Source organism: Alexandromys fortis, unplaced genomic scaffold (genome assembly GCF_014885135.2).
Source record: "Alexandromys fortis isolate MF-2015 unplaced genomic scaffold, M_Fortis_MF-2015_v1.1 scaffold_40, whole genome shotgun sequence".
Classification (NCBI taxonomy): Eukaryota; Metazoa; Chordata; class Mammalia; order Rodentia; family Cricetidae; genus Alexandromys; species Alexandromys fortis.
Window position 1 is genome coordinate 9,458,163 of NW_026067966.1, and position 26,130 is coordinate 9,484,292.

The window sequence follows — 26,130 nt, forward strand, 5'->3', positions numbered from 1 at the left end:
TGTGAGCCACCATGTGGTTGCTGGGAATTGAACTCAGGACCTCTGGAAGAGCAGCCAGTGCTCTTAACTGCTGAGCCATCTCTCCAGCCCCAGTGCTGTTTTTTCTAATGAGAAGTCTAGACATATGGGGTTGAAGAAGTCAGGATAAGGTTCTTCAAACACTGTTTGAGAATGAAGGATAACAATCACTTCATGTGTCTGTGTCTCAGACTGAGGCTCTTGAGAAATGAAACCATGACTTGTTCTGTGTCCTTGACCCTTGAACAGTACCAGCTACTCAGACACTGGATACTTGGATAGGTTGGGAATAAGTCATGAAGGAACTTGGGCCAGAGAGACGACTGGGCAGTGACGAGCATGTTGTATGACCTACTGCTCTTGTACAGGACCTACATCAGGTGTTTCACAATTGACTGGAACTCCACCAGGGGATCCAGCCCCCCTTCTGGACTCTGTGGGCATTTGCACTCACAAATGCACACACATATGTACACATAGCTTAGAATTTAAAAATCAAATAAGCATGAACTAACTAGATTGATGACTTTTGGAAATCATGAAAATTAATAAGACTCTATTACAAAATATTTATCATTGCAGCAGAATTCCTATTTGCATTTTTATGTATTTCCTTTCATTCTCTTTTCTCCATCTGTATTTTACATAATCACAGTTGTCATGATCTTCTGTCTGTGCGTCTGTACGTGTGTGTGTGTGTGTGTGTGTGTGTTTCTAATCCCTATTATAAACATTTGTGTTGTTGCATGATTTTCATATTCACTGTAAAGTATTAGATTAGAGAAATTTTGAGGTTAAAAACTGAGAGTGAGAGAAAAGTTTTGAAAACAGAAGCAGAATTAAAACATGTAGTGATTGAAACATTTGGAAAGGGATTGGTTGTTCTCTTTTTCAAGTTCATGTTTTGGTACTCAGTCATTTATCCCTAAGTCCATGGACTCCCTACCAAGTGTGAGTAGCACCCAGTGACCAGGCAGGCAGATCCACATCTTAGGAAGCTACGTACAGTTTAAGTCCAGAGGGAAGGACTAGGTAAAGACAGATTGCATAAAAAGTAGATGATGTCATGCAGAATGTCTAAGAGGAGCAGTTCCTGTGTGTGGTTGGGCTGTACCATTCTCAGAGCAGACCTGTATGGGAAGTAGACTCCAGTGCTGACACCTGAGGTGTTAATAGAGAGTAAATGACTTGCCCAAGGCTGTAAAGCTATGGATTGTGGTGAGACTTTGAATCTAGTTCTGACTTTCTTTTTTTCTTAAAGATTTATTATCTATTCAGTGTTCTGCCTGCATGTGTCCCTGCAGGCCAGAAGAGGGCACCAAATCTCACTACAGATGGTTGTGAGCACATGTGGTTGCTAGGAATTGAACTCAGGACCTTTGAGAGAGCAGGCAAAGCTCTTAACCACTGAGCCATCTCTCCAGCTCCTAGTTCTGACTTTCAAACTGGAGTTTTAGTTAGAAAATCCTGAGTCTTTATGCTACTTGGGAACTCTTTATACATGGGGTTGGGGTGTGGTGATGCCATTTTGAAGAAAGGATTTTGTATGTTGGAATATGTTAGAGAATTTTCACTTAAAAAAATCTTCTGTGTAATTTGATGCCCAGTCAGGCCTGGAGACTCCCGTCCTGAAACACAGAGCTCAGGAAGGTACTGTCTGTTGACTTGCTGCCATCCCCACGACTCTGCTGAGCCTTGGACCCCGTGGTCCAGAAAACTCCCATCACACCCTGGCTAGCTCCTGCCAGCATTTCTTCTGAGTTAGCGTCAGTATCCAGGGGGTCACCCAGCGTTGAGGGACAGGCTGAAAGGTCAGTCTCATTCTAACAGCCTGTATGACAAGTGGGCCTGGTGGACTCACTGTTCTTTGTGTGGTCTGATGAATGGGGCCCTAGTTCATGGGTTGTGGTTTCAAATTCAGCAGCCCTGACTCTGTATTTCTCTAAGGCTGACCCAAACTCCCACCATTTGCCCTTCATGACCATAGCCTCCTCTCACTTGATCTCTCTAATTTCACTTCCGGGAGTAGCTGCCAGACCCTTATCTAGAATGTCAATTAATTGCTGGTGTGGCCTGTGTTTAAACATCCGGTGCCACTCTGCTGCTGCAGACCACATCCCAGACTTGTGGGCAAGGCTTGGCTATCTCCTGTACAGTAGCTCATCAGCTTATTTCATGTTTTGACAAGTTCCCAGGACCCACACTGCTTATGCCTGGTGCCTATTGCCTTGAATGGCCTTTCTCCTTCCCCAGCTCATGGCCTTATCTTCCGTGTAAGTTCAGGTTTCCCTTCCTTTGGCATCTCCCTCTCTTGAATTTCTGACTTGTGGTTCCTGGCGCGGAGCACATCCCTGCTGCTCTGCCTCCCCTGCATCATGGTTACTCTTGGCTTTCTCCTTCTCGTGAGACTTTGCTCCAGGTAAGGATTTTCTTGCTCAGCTTTATGTTTCTAGCACATGGCTATGTTTGAATGTTTAATCAGTAGAGCAGTGCTTATAACATGAAAACTAAGCTCAGCAGTAGTGGTGCACAACTTTCATCCCAGGACTCGAGGCAAAGGCAGGCGGATCTCTGAGTTCAAGGCCAGCTTGGTCTACAGAGTGAGTTCTTGGGCAGTCAGGGCTACACAGAGAAACTCTTCCTCAAAAAACCAAAACCAGCTCACAAGACAAAAAGAACAAAACAGAAACTAAAAGTGATGACAAAGGTTTACATATTGTTTTTCCGTTCCTGAGTGAAAGCCCAGTTTTTACTAGGTCCACTTCCGTTTCCCTCATCATTTATGAACAATATTAATGCTTTTCTACGTGTAGCATTTATCGTACAGGAAGTCATTCAATACCTTCATGTTTGGTCCAATGTCATGCCCTTACCGTATCTTACTCACTAGGCTGGAACCAACCTGGTAAATGCAGGTTTTCCTTCCAGGCCTGTGCGGGCTCAGCTGAGTATGGCTGGAGTGAACACGGTGCTGACTCCCTGGCTGCCAGTAGGCTCTTAAATATCTGTAGAACTGGCGGTGTAAAGGGGACTGTTTGGGTGACATTAAGGGCCTATGGCAGCTCTGGGAGACCTAGTAAGTTAGTAGTACCTAGTGGGGAGAGCTCTCTCCAGGATAGGCATTAGAGAAGGTCTCAGCACATACCCAGGTGAAGCTTCAATGATTACGATCACTCAGGGATTGCCAGTAGTGGTGCTCTGTGTCCTGCCCAGAAACACACAAATAGAAGTACTGATTCAAACCGGGAGGGCTGCCTGCAGTTTTCGTTCTCAGAGAACAGTCATTGAATTCTGCTTACTGGGCAACACACTGTGCCGGTGAGTCATTGGGGTGGTGGGTCCAGGCTTGCAGAGTCGCAGCTTGAGCGTTTTCATCAGTATCACCGTCTAGAACTGTAAACCTCAGATTTAATTACGTGCTGCCTTAGTGTTTAAGATAAGAAACACCTGGTGGAAGTGCCACCGGAAAGGTGCTGGATCCTTTGGGAGATTAGAAAAAAATATACAAAGGAAAGATACTATTATGAAGGAATTAAACAACTTTAAATTTCAAACTTTCTGATGTCAAAACTCGACATGATTACACTTTTTTAGATGAGTTGTAATGAGACTAACCTCCTATGGCTGTAGTGAGACTAACCCGCCATGGTTGTAGTGAGACTAACCCACTGTGGTTGTAGTGAGACTAACCCACTAAGGCTGTAGTGAGACTAACCCGCTATGGCTGTAGTGAGACTGACCCGCTATGGCTGTAGTGAGACTAACCCGCCATGGTTGTAGTGAGACTGACCCACCATGGTTGTAGTGAGACTAACCCGCTATGGCTGTAGTGAGACTAACCCGCCATGGTTGTAGTGAGACTAACCTACCACCACGGTTGTAATGAGACTAACCCACCGTGGTTGTAATGAGACTAACCCACTGTGGTTGTAGTGAGACTAACCTACCACCATGGTTGTAGTGAGACTGACCCACCATGGTTGTAGTAAGACTAACCTCCTATGGCTGTAATGAGAGTAACCCGCTATGGCTGTAGTGAGACTAACCCACTATGGCTGTAGTGAGACTCACTCGCTATGGCTGTAATGAGACTAACCCGCCATGGTTGTAGTGAGACTCACCCACTATGGCTGTAATGAGACTAACCTACTGTGGTTGGCTGTTGTTCAGTTTTCTCTTACCCACATTGGTTAAAAAAATAGATCTTGCAGTTGACTGTCAGTAACACATAAAGACAGACGAGTAAGCTACTGTGCTGTGGATTTCCTCATTTGCGTGTGGAATAGCACTTGGAGCACACCAACTAGCCTTTTAGCCTGTTACCTAGTACATACTAAGTCTGTACTCTAATGCAGAGGACAGGTTCCCAGTAGTTATATATGTATCACACAGACAGCCCACCTGCTTCCGAAGAGTGTAAATGAATGTGGCCTGCACATTCTCTTATGATTCTGTTTTAATGTTGGTTCCTCCAAAGCAGACTTTTGGTTTGTATCTTCTGATCTTGATAGTCATACTCTGCTTATCAATTTTTCATTCTTGGATTTTATTTTACGCTGAGCATTGCTGATTTGAAGGTTATGGCCTGTTGAATCAAGTTGAGTGGTGGATACTCATGGCGGTTTGACCAGCTCTTGTGGAGAATTCCGGAGCATCGCGTGTCACTCTGTGACTCTATGGTTCGCTAGAACCACTCTGGCCGTCAGTAGGTGTGCCACAGAAGCAAGCTGAGGGTTCACTTTTATATACAGTAGAAGGAGTTCTGTTTTGGTCTGGTTATCTGCCTGTGGAAGGTTCTCGTATTCTCCGAATCTGCAACTTTTAGATAATGCATGGATTAACTGAAGCAGACCCTCTCTGCCCACTACGGATGTATGATATTCACCTTATTTTCTGTTGTCCACATTGTAGGTGCGCATGTGACTATCACGGATCGACAAGTAGCATTAGAATTTCTCAAGTCAAATGTTGAAGCCAACTTACCTCCCCATATCCAGCCCAAAGTTGTTGTTAAGGAGCTGACTTGGGGACAAAATTTGGGAAGTTTTTCGCCTGGAGAATTTGATCTCATACTTGGAGCGGATGTCATATACTTAGAAGATACCTTCACAGATCTTCTTCAGACCCTGGGGTACCTCTGCAGCAACCACTCTGTGATTCTTTTAGCTTGCCGAATTCGCTACAAACGGGATAATAACTTCCTAACGATGCTGGAGAGGCAGTTTGCTGTGCGGAAGGTTCACTACGATCCCGAGAAGGACGTCCACATTTACAGAGCACAGAAGAGAAGCCAGAGGGAGGACTTGTAGGGCTCTATTTCCTAAGAATTGAATGTGTCAGGTAAGGTCTTAGAACTCCCGTATGGTGGACTGCAAGTCCATCCAACCAGAGCTGCTCAAGAACACAGCGCGTGTGTCGCATTGCCATCACCGTGTGTCACGACTGCTCACTGCTGAGCAGCGAACGCACATGTGAGGTTTGCCTGGCGTTCTTTCCTTAGCCAGTGTGCGCACTTGGTAAGCATTTCCCACTAACGCTCTGAAAAGAATGGTGCAAAGGTGTCTTTAAATTGGAGAGATTCAGCAGTACATTCTGGGCTGTACGTTTGTCTCGGTTTTCTCATCTGCTGAGTGTAAACCAAGTTTACTGCATATATTGCTTTAATGTTTGTGCTGTTGAAGTCTCCTACTCTTCTTATGAGATAAGGCCTTACTCTAGCCCTGGCTTGGTCTAGGGCTGTCGACCAGGCCTACCTCAAACAGTGATTCTCCAGCCTCTGTCTCTGCGTGCTGGGATACAGGTGTGCCACGGCACCCGGATTACCATTTAGTTCCTAGGCCTTGAGATGCGGATGAGTTCTGTCAGCAGATTCAAGGGTAAGAATGTAAGCAAAGGAATAAAATTTTTTACATTTAAAATTACATAAAACTGTGGCCTGAAATTTTCCTCCACAACAATGCCTTGTTTCAGCTTTGCTGTTTCTTGCTGTGGTTGTCTCTGTTTCTTAGGTGTTTCCCCCGTCTTTTATGTGTCAGTTCTGAAAAGTTAACTCTCATTTTATGAACGTTTTTGTGCCTGTACTCACTCCTCGGATCTCGGGCTCCCTGTGGGCTGCAAGCTGCTGGAGGCCTCTTTGACTTTCCTTCCCTTAACCCAGTAAGAAGCATATAACAAGTGACCAGGGTAAAGGCCATGAGCGGCCACTGATGTGTGGTGCCAGGGAGCAAACCCAGGTCATGCACACACTGGGCAGACACTAACCCCAAGTTACTACATCCCAAGCCAGAAGTTACTGGTTTTTGAGTTTTCTCTGGGTAGACTTTGTGAATAAAGTTATCAAAACAAGCTTTTCTTTTACATTTAACTAAAAATTTAAGCAGTTCAGACAATGGCATTTGGTAATAGAAATGTGTTGAACTTGTTGTATACACTATTCAAGGCCTCATTTTCCTTTAATAAATATTTTGGATATGAGAATATCTTACATTGTCTTCTATATCCTTTAAAAATGGTAGTCGTATTAGTCAGGGTCCTCTCTAGAAAAACAGAACAGGGGAGGGGAAGGGAAGGAAGGAGGTGGGGAAGGGACGGAAGGAGGTGGGGAGAGAGAAGAGGGTATCAGAGTGGCTTACAGGCTGTGTGGTCCACCTAGTCCCACGATAGCTATCTACTAATGGAAAGTCCAAGAATCCACTAGCTGTTCAGTGCACAAGACTGGATGTCTCATCTGGTTTTCAGTACATGCCAGAATCCCAAAGCAGGAGGTTCTAATGGCAGTGAGGGAGTGGACTTGTCCGTGAGATTGACGCCAAGCAGGCAGAGAGACAGGGAGGGTCGCCTTCTTCCGTAGGCGGTCACCAGAAGCTGTGGCGCAGATTAGGTGGATCTTCCCATCTCAGAACATCCAGATTTAGGATGAGTCTTCTCGCATCCAGTGATTTAACAGAAAAATCCCTCACAGCTATACCCAGCCCCTTTGGTTTTAGTTAATTTTAGGTACAGTTAAAAGTTTTAATAGAGCTGAGCTAAAAGCTGTGGGCATTTGATGATGTCTGTTTCTGGGAACATCCATAGCTGACTGACTGAAATACCACTGCACCATGACATCGACACTCTCCGAAACAATGACAACCTGACAGAGTCACCACCGTTGCAATGAAAACCCAGTGCTGCTAATAGTGACGTTCAGTCCTTTAAGATCGCAGACCCTGGGGAAAGATAATGAAGCCAGGTGGGACGGGCTGGGCAGCTGAGACACCTGCTGCTCTACCAAGTCCGCCAAGCGTTTAGCAGGCTTCATGGTGTTTTCATAAAATCTATGGGTCAGAAAAGGTTGAAAGTACTGTGTTGTGTGATGTATTCTTTTGGTTTTGGGGCGCCCACCACCACCCAGCTTCCAAACGAATCATTCACGGTGGCCTATTCTTAGTTATGAACGCTTGACCTTAGCTGCCTTGTTTCTAGCTATCTTTCCTTAAATTAACCCGACCACCTTTTCCCTCTGGGCTTTTATCTTTCTTACTTTTGTATATCTTACTTTCAGACTTACTCCATGACTGATTGGGTGGCTGGTCCTCTTTCTAGTTCTCCTTCTATTTATCCTCTCTGCCTGCCAGCCCCGCCTGTCCTTGCTCCTGCCTCGCTACTGGCTGTTCATCTCTTTATTAGACCATCAGGTGTTTTAGACAGGCTCGGTAACACAGCTTCACAGAGTTAAACAAATGCAGCGTAAACAAAAGGCACACAGCAGAAGATAATATCCCCAACAGTACTGCCATGCCTCCCTTTGTTCTACAAATAGTGTGTGAGTAGAGAAAGAGAAAGTGAAAGTCAAGCTCTTTTATTGGTTTAGGTTTGGAATATTTTCCAAGTCAGATTCCGTGGGGGCACAGACACACACACGCACACACAGACACATACATGTGTGTGAGTGCCTTTACATCTCTGTGTGGTCTGGCCATTAGCTATAAGGGGCAAAACCTTGGGCTGAAGAAAATACCTGTAGGGAGATGCAATTGTCAGAAAATTTATTCTTTTACATAGATAGCAGAATTGTAATTTGTCCAAGTAAATGGATAGAATACTAGATTTTAATAACTGGTGTTTTAATTATATGTGCCTGTGTACAGGTAGATACATGCTAGTGTGTACAGAGGCTGGAGTTGTTGGATTCCCTGGAGCTAGAATTCAGGTTATTGTGAGCTGCCTGGGTACTGGGAGTTGAACTTGGTCCTCTGAAAGAGCAGCAAGTGCTCCTTACCCGAGCCACCTCTCCAGCCCTGAACACTAGATTCTTTGGGGGATAGAATCATGACTGTTGTCCAGGCTGACCAGGGACAGCTTTTCCTTCCACCTCCCCAGCAACAGGATTACAGATGTGTGCCATCACTCCCTGCTTGCCTGTGATATTCTCAGCAGATACAATTTATTCTGGAAATACAGCATACCACTAAATTTTAGGTGGTCATAAAGGCAGCTCGATAACACTGATCCGTAAACAAAGAGACCACTGTGGATGATTTACCTAAATGAATCACTTCATTTCTGCTTTTTCCCCCTCTCCTTCCCCAAGGTATATCTCCAAGAAACAGGTTTGCTTCTGCCTCCCAAATGCTGAGACTAAAGGTGTGCACCCCCACACTAGGTTCCATCATTTCACTCTTGAAATCTGAGCAATTTAGTAAGTGTGGTTCTGTAGAAGGGAGAAACAGAACTCCAAGTGACTCAAGCTTCAAGACTGCATTTAATGAACAGGAAACATTACACAATTTACGACTAAAATGTTAACTTTTTACAAGTTTCAGAATTTACCGCAGAGTATTACAGGGATCTTTTATTCTTAGTTCTTTGGCAATGGTAGCCATACCCACCCCAGAACTCCCTTGTTCATACCCTTCTTCCCCCAGGACCTCACTGGAGATAGCCCAACCTAGCCTTTGGTTCTGCCTCCCGTGTTCCTGAGCCTGGAATTACAAGAGCATGCTGCCATACCCACCGTCTGTTGCAGTTTACGTATTCAGAATAAAGGTGGTCTGCCAAGTTCGCTATTGTTCGTTGATGCACACGGTTCCTGACTAAGCTGCTGGACATGCCTCTATGAGTTACTCAACAGGACAGCAGCACTCGCAAAGCAACAGGCCAAGTGAGGACTGCAGCAGAATCGACTCTAGGTGTGTTGTGTGAATTACAGTGCTCTGTTGCTAAGCATTGCAAGCCTGTGATATATTCAATGAGATCTTTGCTCATTTCAGAAAATGAATAAACTCAAGTCAAAGAAAACAGGTAAACACACGCACTACCTGGGGAAGAAAGAGAGAGAGAGATCCCGGCCCAAAAAAGAGACTTTCCAGAGTTTTAAAAGCATGTTTATGTGTCTGCACATAGATGTCTGTGTAAAAAGGGCATTTTGACAGTTGATACCACAAAGATTACAGTAAGAAAAGCACTTTATGACAATATTTCACAAATTCACAAGGATCACTTCAATATACAAAGCAACCGCTACCATTCTGAACACAAAGCAGCCAATATGTACATAGTGTTAATAAAATGCATGGTATCTTGGTATTTTTATTCTTTACACATAAAGCACAAAAAGATTTAGGTAAAAAAATTTAAACAGGGATGTTTCTAGATTGTAAGGAATTTTCATTAGAAATGTATTTTCCTCCTCATAGTTATTAGTACTCAACTCCAATAGAAACATCAGAGTTAAAGGCTGATACCCTGTTTTGTGCTGACAGTTCTAGGGGAGGTATTCTCTACTCCAGTACTCAAGGAAAAACCAAAAAGCCAGACATCCTCCTAGGACTTCCCTAGTTATTTATCTTTTCAAGAATTTCAAGTGACACGTCCAGGCTGGGAATGATCCTTCCTTGTAATCCCTTGGGGGCATTATAACCTATGTGCACAGATCAGCTAAAGACAGCTTTACACAGAAAACTGCTAACTAACACACTTAGCCATCCTAATAAATCTACACGCACAGAAAAAATGTTGACAAATTTCCCACTTTTAATATAAATAACTTTATTACATACATATTGAAGTGGCACCTGGGTAAAAATACGTCTATAAAGCATTTACCAATTTAATTTTAAAAAACATAAGAAAATAAAACCTCCCAAATATAATAAATCATTTCATGTGGCCAACATAGATCATGATCTGCAGACTCTTCTTCCCTACTGTTCTCTTTTTCAACATCTCGGATTTCCTCTCATCTCTGATGCTCCTCAGACAGAAGCCTAGAAACGCTGTACTTCTATGGGCAAGTAGTGACTCATACCTGGGAAGTACGAGTTGCTACTGTTGGGCCCTTCTCACATACTTCCTATAGATTGATCATCTTCCTCTGGACCTGCCCCCACAAGTACCAGAGCGAGGACTGGCCAGCATTTGTTCTGCCTGTTCTTACACTGCCAACTTGCTTCCCAAACTTTGCTCTCTTATTTATTTTTTTAATTTTTCTTTTTTTAAAAAATAAATTTCAAGCTAAAACACCTGAAATATAATTCCTCCATTCAAATGTTTCTGGTCCTTATGAAAGTGTGTCTGCCCCTCAGGACACACAAAGGCTGCAGGCTACATTCACTCACCAGGAGCACACCACGTGAGGGTGAGTCAGCCGGAACTTCAGCACCCTGTTTTATTTGTTTGAAATTCTTCCACACTGACTCAACTTCATGATATGCTCGACCCCTCAAGGATTACACGCCTCTCTCGGCCATTGATAAAGAAAGTCAAGGAAACCAGTTCCTGGTACATAACAGTGACTGTTAACCGAAGAGTCAACATTATTAACATTGAAAGTAATCAAGACACACACAAGCCACCCACCAGAGACTCTAGTTGTGCTTTGTACAACTGTGGACACGCTTATTCTACAGCACTTCCCCTGTGCAGGCCCCATCTGAAACCAGTCAGGTTTAGGCAGCATTTCTTTGACGTTAAAGCCAAATTTAATATGAAAATAATTTAGTAACAATGATTATTACAGGGTTTCCCATGATGAAAATAAGTTAACTGCTTTAACAAAGTTCATAATATTCTGGAAAAATTTCTGGTATACTCTACATAGAATGTTGGGGTGAGAATGAAATTTAAAGTATTTTTCCTTCAATATTTACTCATGATGAAGAAGTCTCAGCTCACATTTTAATTTACTGGCCTAGCCACATCTAATTCCCAGATATTTAGTTTTTATAACATGCTTTAGACTAGCTACGATATTGTAGTCAACCAAGAGCTTCCATTAAGGAGTCATGTCTGAAGAGAGGAGGAAGACAGGAGCGTCACTGGACAGCTGACCAATGAGGGAATTTCCCAAGTTGCTGATACCCAAACTGGGTCAAAAAAAAAAGTGCAAGTGACAGCGACCATTTACAAAGAACTCCCAAGGAAATATACAACCTTTGTATTGGGCCCCGGGGAATGATATGCCAATAGTTTTTCAGTGTTACAAAGGCAAAATAAAGCCTCTGAAAGGAGCTGAAAATGACACAGCTATTGGTAGAGAAACAAACCCGTGTTACTAGCTTGACTGGAGTTGGCAGAGAAGGAGAGAGACAGAGTCTAGAGTCACCCGGGTTAGACAACTCCATTGGTTTCTAAGTCCCGGTCCTTGTTTGATTCCACGTCACCCTAAATGGTGGAAACCAGCAGGGAGGAGTCCTGAGAGACAGACAAACTTCAGCCAGATGACTTGTGACAGACAGCCTGCCTGACTGGCTTTGTGCTTTGGACACTAGCACTGCTTGCTGACCTGCCATCAAAACACATTCCTGACAAATTCCCTGTTCAAAGGAAACACCAGAAGTCTTTGCCCAATATGATTCTCAAAAAAAAAAAAAAAAAAAAAAAAAAAAAAAAAAAAAAGAAAGAAAGAAAAAGAAAAAAAATCTTTTAAAAGCTATGTTCACAATGTTCTTACCAATTTTATAGCTGCCAGAAAGAAAGCAGGAAAGAACAAACACGGGAAAGCTTTGGGGGTCAGGAGTTTTCAAGTGACTGGTAACATACCCAAAAGCATCAAGCCAAAGAAAACTAATAAAAAACTGGAAGAAAAATAAAGGATAAAAACCAGTTATGAGTGCTGGAGTAATACAGTCACTGAAACCAGCAGAAGAGATGCAGGAGAATGCACAGAAGTGTGGAATATTATCTGACCTCAATATGCTACAAAACTCAGCATTCCTGACATAAGAGCTCTCCGAGCATTCTGATGATATACTGTATGTATGTATGTATGTATGTATGTATGTATGTATGTATATATGTACATATATATTACAAAATGCCATTCCCCACCCATTCTTTAACATCTAAACAAGCACAGCACCTATGACAATATGATGGTTACTAATACGGTACTTGCTTTTGTTAAAGAAAGAACTTAAATTTTATCTCATATTTATGAACATATTGGATCTAGCCCTTTCTAAACCACTTTTCCATTAAACACTATCAAAGCTTGAAAACTCAGAAGAGTAATATATCAAAAATAAACCCCTCCCCATTTCATTTTTATTAGAGTTAATCTGTCCTATAGATAAAAGTGCCATATGGCCCTAAATATGCAAAGTGAGCAATACCAAACTTGCTATTTTCTAGGCAAATCAGTAGCATATGTACAGATTCCTATGACAGCATTTTCATTCCCTTTTGGCCAATATCAAGAGAAAAACATCACTGGTAATGTGGCCACATACAATCTTGGATATAAGCGTTTTTAAAAAATTATGTTATTTTCTTAATAAAGATTCTCCAAGTAGCTCAAAAACAAAGTTTTTTCTAATTCTCATATTTAAAAAAACAGCTTGCATTAAAGATGCATGATTTCTTTCTGTATAAACTGAAATCTTCAAGTCAGATTTAGCAACATCACATATTTCTCACCTTATTAAGTAACCAGCCTCAAACCAGTACAGCTGTGCTCCAGGCACAAGGGCCCAAGCCTCTTCCAATTCATCCAGCTAGTAAGTGTGCCTGAGACTGCCTTGGCTTATAAAGCACTAAGGAGACCACTGTAGAAAGCCTCAGCTTTTGAAGACAGACACCTAGAAAAGAATACGTCTTCTACACACTGGGCAAGTTTTTCACTTGTGACATTTAAAATGTTCAATCTGACATCATGACTTAATGTGAAGTAGTTCCGGCTTGTCAACAGATTTGTTATTTTGCTTCATATCTGTTTAACCAAGTTTAGCAAATGATACATCTACGTGCTGGTACCCACACCGTTTGTATGCTATCTCCTTCCCAGTAAGCTCAGCAGGACAAACATCAAACTTTACAGCCGTTTGAAAGCCTTCTTGAGACTCTGGTGAACTGTCCAAACACAAGGATTACATCACTCAAGCCTTAGAATGATGCTCCTTCACAAACTGTTCATCCTTTAAAAAAGACAATGGTTTGTTATAAACAACATACAACATTTACAGATAGTAACCTAAAGTCTTATTTTAAAAAATGGGCCAAATAATTCATGCTCAAATGTATATACTGACATTAAAACCAGTTTTCTTAATATCCCATGAGAAAATATAAAACAACCTTCTGAGTCCAAGTTCTTCCTCACACATGAAGTAATCTAGCATACCAGCCTCAACCTTCCTCATGTTTGTCCTTTAAAGAGTAACTTTTAGATCGTATCAGACTTTGTGACTAAAATGAGTTATTACTAGGTCTTATCAGAAACAACATTACACATAAATGCAGACCATTGAGTCAGGATTTAAGTAGGGAGCTTCTTTAGAGACAATAGAATAGCTACTGGATAACTAAGGCAGTACCACTTTTTATGGGAGAAAAAGATTTTTGCCAAATGCTGTGCCACAGCAGACAATCCAATGTCTGAAGAAAACTGCTTTTCTTTGTGCGTTTATACTACATTTAGAGCCACCTCAGATTCCCTGATCTATTTGAGTACAGAAAGGGTTGTAATTGGGTTGTTTCTCTAAAGTAATCACTTTGCTTGGGCAGCTTGAACATTTTCCTGTTGGCACAGTAAATGCAACAGTGAATTAGAAATAGCTCTTTAGGTAAATGAGGGACAATATGAGGGTTTTGAAAGCAAGGACAAAAGCTTTTATTTATTAAAACCTTCTATATAACTAAGGAGTTGGCTTCCTGTCCAGCATCTGTTCATTAAGATTTAGTACTAACCAAAATAAGCTTTGTACTTGGATTTTAACTTAACTCAAAATTCAAATACCGTCCTTGTTTTCAGTTGGTTACTTCTTTGAATGTATTCAAATTATTAAACACATAGAACTGGATTCAGAAGTAACAAATGCCCTACAGGACAGCTGTGGCGAATACAAAATGCTTCTCAGAACCAAGGACAACTTTTAGTATGGAAGAAAAGAACACAGTCTAATCCTCAACACCAAACTAAAATTCGTTTTTAGAGGGCCTGTCTCTGAATAGTTTTACATAATTCACAATGAAACTGTAAAAAACCTCAATTTGGCATCAACACCTCATTGTACCTCACTTAATTTCCTTATGTGCCTCACACATTACTTCAGCTCAAGAGGCTGGGTAGTTCTACCCTAAGATAATCATGGACCTCATCACAAACCTTGAAATCATTAAAAATAAACAAAACAAAACAAAACCCACTAAAAACCAAAGAGCCAAGATTTCATTTTCCTCGTTTCCCCCAACAATTTACAAATAAACAAATTATTACTTCTTGAGGAGGCGGGAGATGGGGAGCAGAAGTCTTCATGATTCCTGGTGCCGCACAGTCTTGAGGGAGAAGTGGAAGCAGGGGCTGGAACATTCACAGTTTAATGCAAAAGCAGAAATGGATGAAATTCTGTAGTTGCTTTCAGGCAGTTTTGCGCATAGAAAAAAAAGAAATGTTTAGAAAATAAATGTTTATTTTGTCTTTCTGGTTGTGGCCAATCCAGTCCATTTTCCACCATACCAGGTGAAAATTTAAATCCCAGATTAATCTGATTTGTGGCAGTAGAGGTCCTTAAGTGCTTTCAGCTCCTCGATCAAGGTCTTGTTCTGGTTCTCGAGCACCGCCACTCTGTTCTCTAAACATTTCACGTATTCCTTCTTCTTCCTACGACATTCTCTTGCTGCTTCCCTAAAAATGAAGACACAAAAATTTATGTTCACTAGTTTTAGAATATAATGTTTTCCAGAGACACAGCTGAAATGAACAAATAGTCAGTATTGCACATACAATAAATATTCAGTAAATGATGTTGAGGTTATCAGTTGGTGAGATGGCACGTATATAGTGGCCTATATTGCCAACCTGAGTTCAACCCCTAGATTCCACGTGGTAGAAGGTAAGAACCTATTCTTTTTCTTTACACATGTACTTGCACACACATGAAATGTAAAAACATTCTTTCAACTAATTAAAAAATGTTTTTGGGAGCTATTTAGGGAAATAGCTCACTCAGCAGGCAAAGGGCCAGATATACTAGCACTGGGACTGGATTCATAACCCTAGCACCCTGGTAAAGAGCCAACAATGGGATGGGACAGAAGACAGAAGGATCTGTGGAGTGAATCATATGTAGGCTAACTGCAGATCAGATCTCCCCATCTCCAAATCCAATCCCCCAGTCTCATCCACAGCTCTGTATAGAATACCAGCTGAGGCTCCCTGCACCCCTGGTCCCATCTTCACTGGATCCCACAGATCTCCCCCTCCCCATCTTCTTCCCTCCCCCCACCTCATTGCTGCATCCTAGACACCAACTCCTGGGAATTCCCTGGGAATCCATAGACCATCCTGACCAGAAAAACAGGTAGGTTAACTGTAGATCTTTACCCATATCTCCTCTCCCAATTTAATCCCCTAGTCTCATCTATAGCTCTGTAGCAGATCACCTGCTGAGGCCTCCATGCCCCCCACCCATCTCCTCATCCCCCAATATCATTCACAGCTCTGTAGTAGACTATCTCTTAGGGCCTCTCCTCACTCCTTGCCCCATCCCTGAGGACTAAGCAAATCCTGGTGGAACACCCTGCTTTCCTCCTTCCTGTGTACCTTGCCCCAGTCCCATCCTAAGTGTCAGATCCCAATACCTACACATACATTTTACCCAGAACCCCCAGTGGCCACATCCATCAGAATCCCAGAAGAATTTCCTACTAGGCAACATAGAGCAACCACAGTCTAATGTTGCAGGAGCTCTTTCCGCTCCTTCAGCCAATAGCAGCTGAGATATCAGCCCATTGGGGCGTGGTCTCTCTCCCTTTAAAAAAGTCTCAGCCAGTCTCTCTCTCTCTCTCTCTCTCTCTCTCTCTCTCTCTCTCTCTCTCTCTCTCTCTGTAATGGATGGAAAAAAGGCACTGTTGGCAAACAGACCTAAGAAGCAAGCTGGTGTAGCCATTTTAGTACCTGACGAAAAAAGACTTCAAACCAAAATTAATCAGAAAAGACAGGGAAGGAGACTATACACTCAAAGGAAAGAACCCACCAAGAGAACATTGCAGTTCTCAACATTTATATATCAAACACAAGGGCATCCAAGTTCATAGAAGAAACACTTACTACAGCTTAAATCACATACCAAATCTCATAATAGCTGGATAGTGAGAGACTGCAAAATCTAAAAGAGCAATGCTGGTGCTAACCATAGACCAAATGGACCAAACAGATATTTAGAGAACACTTCACCCAAAGACAAAAGAATATACCTTCTCAGAAAATTGATCACAGACTTGGACACAAAGCAAGTATGATATCAGAAAACAGAAATAACCCTGCATCTTCTATGATCACCATGGATTAAAGCAGGACATCAACAACAGAAAGTTTACAAACTCATGAAAACTGAACAACTCACTACTGAATGAAAAATGGGTCAAGACAGAAATTAAGAAAGACTTTATAGAACTGATTGAATGAAAATGAATAAACAACATACTCAAAGGTATGGGACACAATGAAGGTGGCTCTATAAGAGGCAAGTTCATCACTGGGTGATGGTGGTGCAAGCCTTTAATACTAGCACTCAGGAGGCAGAGGCAGGAGGATCTCTGTGAGTTTGATGCCAGCCTGGTCTACAAAAGCGAGTTCCAGGATAGGCTCCAAAGCTACAGAGAAACCCTGTCTGGGGGTGGGGGGCAAGTTCATACTATTAAGTGTCTACGAAAAAAAAAAAAGAAGAAGAAAAGAGCTAGAATATTCAAATTAACAGAATTAAAAATGAAAAGTGGAACATAATAAGACTCTGAGGAAATCAAGAGAATCTTAAGGACATACTTTATTTTATTTTTTGCTTTTTTCAAAACAGAGTTTCTTTGGGTAGCCCTTGGCTGTCCTGGATCTTATGCTATAGACCAGGTTGGCCTCAAACTCAAAGATCTACCTGTCTCTGCCTCCTGAGTGCTAGAATTAAAGGCATTTGTCACCACCACCAGGCTAAAGGCTTTTAATTTTATTTTACGTTTACGATATACTTGAAAAGCAGCTGTTCTATCAAATTGGAAAAAAACTAACAGAAATGGATAATTTTTTTCAATCGGTACCACTTACTAAGGTTAAATCAAGATCGCATATGCAATTTCAGTAGACCTAGAAACCGTAGTAAAATAGAAGCAGTCATTAACTGCCTTCCAATAAAAAAAAAAAAAGAAAAGCCAAGGACTAAGGGTGGTTTTAGCATAGAATTCTACCAAACTTTCAAAGAAGAGTTAATGCCAACATTCCTCAAATTACTCCACAAAACAGAGAAAAAAGGAACACTGCCCAGTTTGTTTTATAAGGCCATATTTACCGATCCCCCAAACACATGAAGACTCAATAAATAAAGAGAATTACAGGCCTATTCCCCATTGTGAACAAAAATGCAAAAATTATCAATAAAATACAAGAACAATAAACCAATAAAATCTAAGAACAAATAAAAAAGATCACCCACAATGATCAAACAGGTTTCACCCCACTGCTGCAGGGATGGATCAACAAATGTAAACATATATATACTCCATCATACAAACAAATGGAAAGACTAAAACCACATCACCATCTCATTAAATGCAGAAAGGCCTTTGACAAAACCCAACGCCCCTTCACAATTAAAGTTCTAGAGAGAACAGGGATACAAGGGACATACCTTTATATAATGAGGGTTTTACAGCTCAAGGCCAACATTATTTCAATGGAGAGAAATTCACGGGACTATTCAGGGCTGCCAAGGGACAGGGATGGGGGTAGTGGGGAGTTGTTTAAGTACAGAGGAAGTTTTAGGGTTCTTGTTTTGAGATAGGCTCTTCTTCTACAGCTCAGGATAGCCTGGAACTCAGTATGTAGCCTGGATTGGTCTCAAACGCATAGCAAACCTTCTACATCAGTCTCCTGGGTAGCTGGGATTACAGGCATGAGTCATCAGATTGAGTGTTTTGCAAGATAAAAATGTTCTGGAAATCTATTATTAAACCATGATGACAATATACACAATATTACTGAACTGTATAAAGTTACAAACGGTCAAGAAATTAAATTCTGCTATGGTGTTTTTTTTTTTTTTTTTTTTTTTACAATGATTAAAACAAAAGTTAGAAAAACCTTAACAGGCTGGGTGGTGGTGGTTTATACCTTTAATCCCAGTGCTCAGGAGGCAGAGGCAGACGGACCTGTCAGTTCAAGGCCAGCGTGGTCTATAGAGGGAGTTCCAGGATAACCAGGGCTGTTACATAGAGAAACCCTGTCTTGAAAAGAGAGAAGAGAGAGAGAGACAGAGAGAGAGAGAGAGACAGAGAGAGACAGAGAGAGACAGAGAGAGAGAGAGAGACAGAGAGAGATTTGATTAAGAGAATAAAAAATTTATCTTTAGCAGGCTTCAAAACAAACCCCAAAGAAGCTACATCTATTGTTCAATGATCCTAACAGTTAAAAGTACAGATTCTAGCTTTGTAAAACAAGAAAAACTGAGCGATTTTAATAAACAATCATTTGTAATGGAAAATAACAAACACACTTTTTATAAATTATCAAGGAAGAGGTATTAATGAGTATAAAAGGTGACAATGTTATATACCTCAAAAGCTTTTACAAGAATATATAAACCAATATATAAAAGACATAAAATACTGCCTACTATGCTATTATTTCTAGATATTTCAAGTGGTACTGAATTTATGATAGATGCAAACATTACAGTAGTACTTAAGAAATTTTCTCCAGAAATAAGACTCAGAAAATTCAACATCCCACTACACAATAAGGAAGGCAAGTAGAGTCCTTTAGGGCCTAGAGGAAGGTGTTGATCTAAAAAAGATTACGGGGGATGAGTTAGAGGTCAATTTAGTCCGTGATTCCCTTTAATCCTTCCACACTACCCACTTTCCCTCTTTTGCCTACAAATTTACCTAAGTTTTAACTTGGTAATGTGATGGTGATACCTGTTTACAAAATCTAGTGCACACGAGGCTGAAGCAGAAGAATGTACATCTGAGTCATACACCAAGCCAAATTGTGCTACAAAATAACATCCATCAAAAATATACCAGGCTAACCTGCATTAATTATTGAACTAAAAACTATGTGTACTGGGAACTGGGGAGATGGTTCAGTTGGTAGGGTCTGTCTTACATATATGGGCACACAAGTATGACCCCAGAGTCAAGTAGAAATGTCAGGCATGATGGTATGCGTCTGTAATTCCGGCACTGGGGAGGTACAGATAGTGGGTACCTAGAGCTTGCTTGCCAGCCGGTCAAGCTTGCCTGATGAGCTCCAGGCCAATGAGAGAAATACGGGTGACACCCGAGAACACCACCAGATTGTGTTCTGGCTCCACGCACAAACAAAGAAAATGTGTATTGTTTCTAGCTTTTGCCTTAGGGTGTAGTGATGTTATAAAGAGGGCTGCTAAAGTTTCTAGCTTTTGCCTTAGGGTGTAGTGATGTTATAAAGAGGTGTAGTGATGTTATAAAGAGGTGTAGTGATGTTATAAAGAGGTGTAGTGATGTTATAAAGAGGTGTAGTGATGTTATAAAGAGGTGTAGTGATGTTATAAAGAGGTGTAGTGATGTTATAAAGAGGGCTGCTAAAATTTAAGAAGACAAAGAGCACATCCTCACTTGGGATAGTGGCAAATGGAGGACAGAAAGTGTATTTTATCACTTCCTCTAAAGCACATGAAATTTACAGAGAAGGGCAGTTTTAACCTCTGAAGAGTATAGAAAATGGAGGAATCTGCATGTTTTTACATTTTTCTTCTCTAGGAACCCCATCAGGCAGTAAGGAAAGAATGCAGTTCTAAGAATTCTATGTCATGAAGGAAGGGACACAGTAAGGTGGGAGGAGATATGTGCACGACGGCATGGTTCTCCTCCTCCCTACAGTCTTGCTAAGTAGACCAGGTTGGCCTCAAAATCTCAGTTCTCTGACCTGAGTGCTGGGACTGCAGGAGCCTACCACACGGTGGCTGAGTAAGGCTTAAAGGGTGAAGGGAAGGACAACATTCCTGGACAGGGCATCAGGGAGCACTCACTGTAGCTGAGAGAAATGTGTGTGGTCCAGCTCTTTGAGGAAGACGTTTCATAATCTTGACAGCAAAAAGAGAGAAACATACCTGAGGCTAAGCCTTAATCAGAACAGACACCCTACGATTCCTGGAAAATCGCTCTAAATATTTACCACCTATACAGGCCACAGTATAAAAGGTGACACCAAATTCCAAACAGCTGATGCTCTGGAAACCATACCTTACCCTTAAGACAAGATAGCTCTCCACACACCTGAAGCCTGAGGTGCAGTGACAATGACGCTAACGGAATAACCCAACTCCTCCCTAGATGCCAACGGTGCCCTCCTCCCACAAAAAAAAAAAAAGTGCCTACTTCCAGGCTTAAAAAATGACCCATCCCACTCTGTTATTTAAAGTCCTTTGCTGTAGATGGAAGTTTCTGTCCCACCTGGTCCCATGATCTTTCAGTCCCAAATAAACACACAGATGCTTGGCCTATTAGCTCAGGCTTATTATTAACTAGCTCTTACAACTTAAATTATCCATAATTCTTGTCTATGTTTAGCCATGTGGCTTGGTACCTTTTCTCAGTGAGTAGTTCTCATCTTGCTTCCTCTGTCTGGCTGGTGACTGACTGTCTTTCCTCTTCCCAGAATTCTCTTAGCCTGGTCACCCTGCCTATACTTCCTGCCTGGCTACTGGCCAATCAGTGTTTTATTAAACTAATATAAATGACATATTTACAGTGTACAGGAGTATTACTCACAGCACTTTGCCTTCTGTCTGACTTTCAAGTACTAGACAGATTTGAGTAAGCAAACAAACTGTGACACGGATGTTGGATATATTTCACAGACAACACAAGTTAACTCTAACTAGTAGTTAGCTGATGTCACAGAAAAGGTGCATGACATGCATATCAAAGAATTATTTCAGCAGTGCGGTGGACACTAATAGCAACAGGGATAAAAAATTCCTTTGATCTCATAATATGAATAGAAGTGACAGAGCTGAAGAAAGTTATATTTCACAACAGTATGGTTGTGACAGGACACAGTTAAAAGTTGAATGTACTAAAAATTTCCAATTAAAAAATATTCTAAAACAGATGTATCCAACCTATGACCCACAGGCCGCATGTGCCCCAGGGTAGTTATAAATAAATATGAGCTAACACATCTGTACATTATGATGTACATGTCATGTTGTAAAGCCAAAAGGTTGGACAGTCAAGAAAACACGTGCCGTGCAACACTGAGGATTTGAATTTGGATCCTTAATACTCATGTAAAGTCAGGGAAGAGGGTGAACCTGGATTTATAATCCCTCTGCAGGGAAGGTGGAAACAGGCAGACAGACCCCCAAGCTCACTGGCCAGCTACTCTAGTCAATCAGTGAGCTCTGACTCAATATAAGACGCTATCTACAAGGTAGGTAAGGTGAACACCCATTGTCATCCTCTGGCCTACACATTTATTTGTATGCATGCTCAAGGACGACCTGTGTAAGCACCTGCACATAAAAAATTATCTACAATATGCACATACCTTTTAAAAAAAGATAAACCCAAGCTGGGCCTTTTTAATCCCAGCACCTGGGAGGCAGAGACAGGAGAATCTCTTGATTTTGAGGCTGGCCTAGTACAGCCAAGGCTACATAGAAAAAATCTTGCCCCCCAAAACCAACCTCCCACAAAAAAAAAAAAAAAAAAGAAGAGGAGGAGGAGAAGAGAAGATACATCAGAAGACGACAAAATTTTTTATAAAACGCTAGATAGTAAATATTTTAGGGCCTGTTGGCATATAAGCACGCATGGACATATATAACTCAAACTGATTCCAAGAAAGATTTGATCCATGGTATAGTTTGTGAATTCCTGATCTGAACCTCAAAAAAAAAAAAGTTTTTTTTAAGTTTTAGTTTTTGATGATTTATCTTTATTTTATGTGCATTGGTGTTTTGTCTGCATGTATGTCTTGTGTAAGGGTATCAGATCCCCTGGAACTGAAGTCACAGACAGAGCTGCCATATGGGTCCTAGAAACTGAATCCAGAGCCTCTTGAAGAGCAGTTAGTGCTCTTAACCACTGAACCATCTCTCCAGTCCCCAGGCAATGTCTTAATTATATGTTCTCTTAAAGATGCCTATCTCAAAAGACAAAGATATATGAGAATCAAAAGGCTATCTAAGGATACACTTTGTAAATATTAATTAAAAGGAACCTGTGGTAGAAAATTAGTATCAGAAGAAACACATTTAATCTTGATTCTTAAATTGTCTGGATTGAGAGAGCTATCTAGGAAAGGTTATTAAAGGGTCTTTTCTTATGGGAGACAAGGTCTCTCTCTTTGTAACCCACACCTCCTCCTCCTCCTCCTGTGTCTTCCGGTGCAGTGATTACAGGCATGCAGCCAGCACCACACCAGCCTGTTAGACAGCATCTTATTTATTTACACAAGGCTACCAAGTGTACCTTGCCATTGGTTTTGTGGAGCAAAGATGAGGGTTTGCTACATCATAACCGTGTTCATCTGTCTGTGAGAATGAATCCAGAGATGATTAGAACAGTGCTGATGGACTCAAACGCTATAGACTATTGGGAGGTGGCAGGACTGTGTAGAGTTGGGTCTAAGTTCCCTCAAACGCAGACATCAAAGCAGCACCGCCCCTTCCTTGTTGTTACAGAAAGGCTATGCCCCGGAAGTGCTTCTGCTCCTTCCTCGAGGATCCAGGAAGCAGCTGGCAATGAGGACGAGTTATGAAGACAAGCCATGGCAACTGATCTGGAGTGGTTAATGCACAGCTTGTAAGTGAGAGAAGAGGCCATGTCCTATGACACTGACATTTTGTGACTGTTGTTGTAGTAATACAGAATGCTTGCAAAATGTGACAATTTGGACACTGTAGAATTTTGGGGCTCCCCAACTTTTTCCTATCCAGTTTGGTATAAAACAGGCAAGGCTGTGTTCGGTGTCATGAGGGTCACTGATTCTGGTGAATGCTGCTCTAACTTTTCTACTAAGCACCTACAGTAAAGAAGACAACATGGTGGTCCTGGAGGCACAGCTTAAAGCAACACTGCAGTATCAATTTCTTTTGAATCTTGTATTTCACCTTGAAATTGGAATTTATTTCTCTGACTCTTTAAACAAAATGGGCACCCAGGTTAGCATTCTACACTCATTTCCTGGCACTGCATGTCTCCTGACAGTGCTTTTACTCTGCTCAGAAGACCAGCAGGGGAGTGACATGTTCATTGGGTCTGTCGCCAGATACAAGTTCAAATTTGTTTTACTTTCTTAAAATACAGACTTTTGACTGCATATTTAGCTTTTCTCTGAAATTTACCTTCCTTTTTCTCTGCAAAATGGGAATAAAATTTTACCTTGCTATGAGGTAAAACCTATGCGCACGCGCGCGCACACACACACACACACATAGTGTGTATAAGTTTAGTGCCTAAAACATACTATAACTTAGCATTAACCAAATATTAGGGTAATAAGCATTCAAAACTCGGATACTTCGCAGAGGTAAACTAAATGAGAGGAGCTACTAGACAGGCGTACAGGAGGCTTCACTTCTCTAGACACATGTAAGACATCTGACTCACAGAAGCCAGATTCTAGTAAAGCCTAAAAAGGAACCTCCAGAAAAGGAAGGGAACCACTTCAGAGTATAGAAAACCTCCCTCTGACGAACAGAACTAAATCCATGCAAAAGCAGTTTATTACAGTCCATGTTTTTAAAAACCAGGCATCTTTGTACAGCTCATGAAAGCAAACATCTTGAGGACGGCGGCCCTATCGTGACCTGTGTGCTGGGTGACGGCAGTAGGGAGTGGTATGGTTTCACACGGACTGCTCCTCAGAAGGCCTGGCTGCTAATATGGCAAGGTTCTGAGAAGTTAGTCAATTATGAGGACTTGACCTCGTTCAAGGATTAATCCATGGATAGGGTCATAACTGCATAGCAAGATGTAGAGAAACTTAGGAGGTGGAACTCAGCTGACGGGAAATGGTCATTACAGCGTGCCCTTCAAGACTAGGTTGTAATTTCCAATCACTCACAACTTACGTTCACGCATTCATATCAGTGTGAGGTATAAGCATGTGTAGTGTTCACATGTGCACATATGTGTACAGGTATGTGCATGTATACTTGTGGAAGCCAGGTCAATGAGTGTAGGGGAGGAAGCTGGGGACATGTGTATGCACAGGACTTGGGGGAGTCCATTCTCTTCCCACCATGTGAGCCACGGCAGGATCCTGGCCATGATGTTCTGCCTCACCACAGCCTAAAAACAATGGTGCCAGGTGACCACAGACTGCTGAAACCGAGTCAAAAGAAAGCTTTTCTTCTTTAAATGGCTTTCTTAGGTATTCTGTCACAGTAACTTTCAGAACGCTAACATAGAAAAAATCAAATCTGAAAAGAAAATAAATGGAGAAGAAGTGAAACTGTGTCTATAACGGTAAAGGAACAAGTGCTCATCACGGGCAATGCTCTAAGCAGGTGAGAAGCTGTAATGCTAGTGGACTTGTCTCAGCTGCTCAGGAGCCCGAGACAAGAAGACTGAAAGCAGCCTCCCGAGGCTACAGAGTGAATTCAGGTCAGTCTGGGTAACAGACTAGGTAAAAGACCCTGTTTTGTAAAAGAGGGCTGGGGGTCAGGGTCCCAATGAGTGGTAGAGTGCTTGTCTAACAGGAAACGGGCCTTAGGTCACCCCAGTACAAGGAAGGGAGGGAGGAGAGAAGCTGCAGCACTGCTTCCTCCTCATCATGGCCTCACAGCCTCTCCATCTTTTTCTTTAAGGGGATTACAGACATGATCTGAAGTGCTTTGTAATTCTGATTACTGTGTCTACTTAGAATTGTTTTCTTTGTAAGTCCTTCTGCCTTAGATTTTATAACAATGTCTTTGAGACTTCTTAAATGTAATGGTTTATTTTAGAAAAGGTCGATCATTTCTTAACAAATACTTTAAAACTGAACACATTAACTTGTAATTTAATTCATATTTTTAAATACACATATTTTCAAATTTAGAGACATATGTGACCACAGCATTTAAGCATCGGGAATAGGTACCTGTTCTTCATTAGCCGGACCTCTCTCTTCCGCGCTGCTTCTTCGGCAGGCTGCGTAGGGAGTGCTGGAGAGGACGCCATAACAACTCCAGGAGCGATGGTGCTAGTGGGTGCTGTGCGGATCTGGTACGTCTGCACATCGCCAGAGGCAGCTGCGAAAAAGAGCAAACAAGGTATGAGCTACAGATAACTACAATCTGATTCAGTTGTGTGTCAATCAATATAAAGATACTTGGATTAGAAGGGAAACGGAACAGATGATTCTGGCTAAAAAGAAGATGCCATTTACTGTACTATTAGTACAGGTACAGGTAAGGATGTCTGAGTGTCTCTGCTGGGTCTTACATTTACGTTGAATTGGAATAGAGATCTATTCTGTGATTAACATGCTTACCAACCTTAAGTCTAAAAGGAAAGTGAGGCCCAGCATAGATGATCTTCCTAGATATAGTCCTCAGTGTCTTCCTTTGATTTGGATAAATTCATATTAAAAAATTTCAAGCAGACTCTTGCCACGACATAAAAACGACCATGATTTTTCATAAATAGCAAAATGGAAGAGAAAATAAG

At 41.6% G+C, this 26,130-nt stretch overlaps 2 protein-coding genes across 10 annotated transcripts in view; one reads left to right on the forward strand and one right to left on the reverse strand.

Moving 5' to 3' along the window:
* Positions 1 to 6,502, forward strand: part of Mettl21a (methyltransferase 21A, HSPA lysine) — an 11,777-nt gene extending 5,275 nt beyond the window's left edge. For both annotated transcript variants that reach the window (XM_050154264.1, XM_050154265.1), the window contains exon 4: positions 4,930 to 6,502. In XM_050154264.1, coding sequence (XP_050010221.1) covers positions 4,930 to 5,327 — 398 coding nt within the window. In that variant the 3' untranslated portion in view covers positions 5,328 to 6,502. The remainder of the gene's footprint in view (positions 1 to 4,929) is intronic.
* A 2,240-nt stretch (positions 6,503 to 8,742) lies between these two features.
* Creb1 (cAMP responsive element binding protein 1) overlaps positions 8,743 to 26,130 on the reverse strand; it is a 57,376-nt gene continuing 39,988 nt past the window's right edge. For 7 of the 8 annotated variants that reach the window (XM_050154189.1, XM_050154185.1, XM_050154184.1 and 4 more), the window contains 2 exons: positions 25,562 to 25,712; positions 8,743 to 15,121 (listed from right to left, as the gene is read on the reverse strand). In XM_050154189.1, the coding sequence (XP_050010146.1) occupies positions 14,977 to 15,121; positions 25,562 to 25,712 (296 nt within the window). In that variant the 3' untranslated portion in view covers positions 8,743 to 14,976. The remainder of the gene's footprint in view (positions 15,122 to 25,561; positions 25,713 to 26,130) is intronic. The other variant, XR_007593969.1, reaches the window with a different exon arrangement.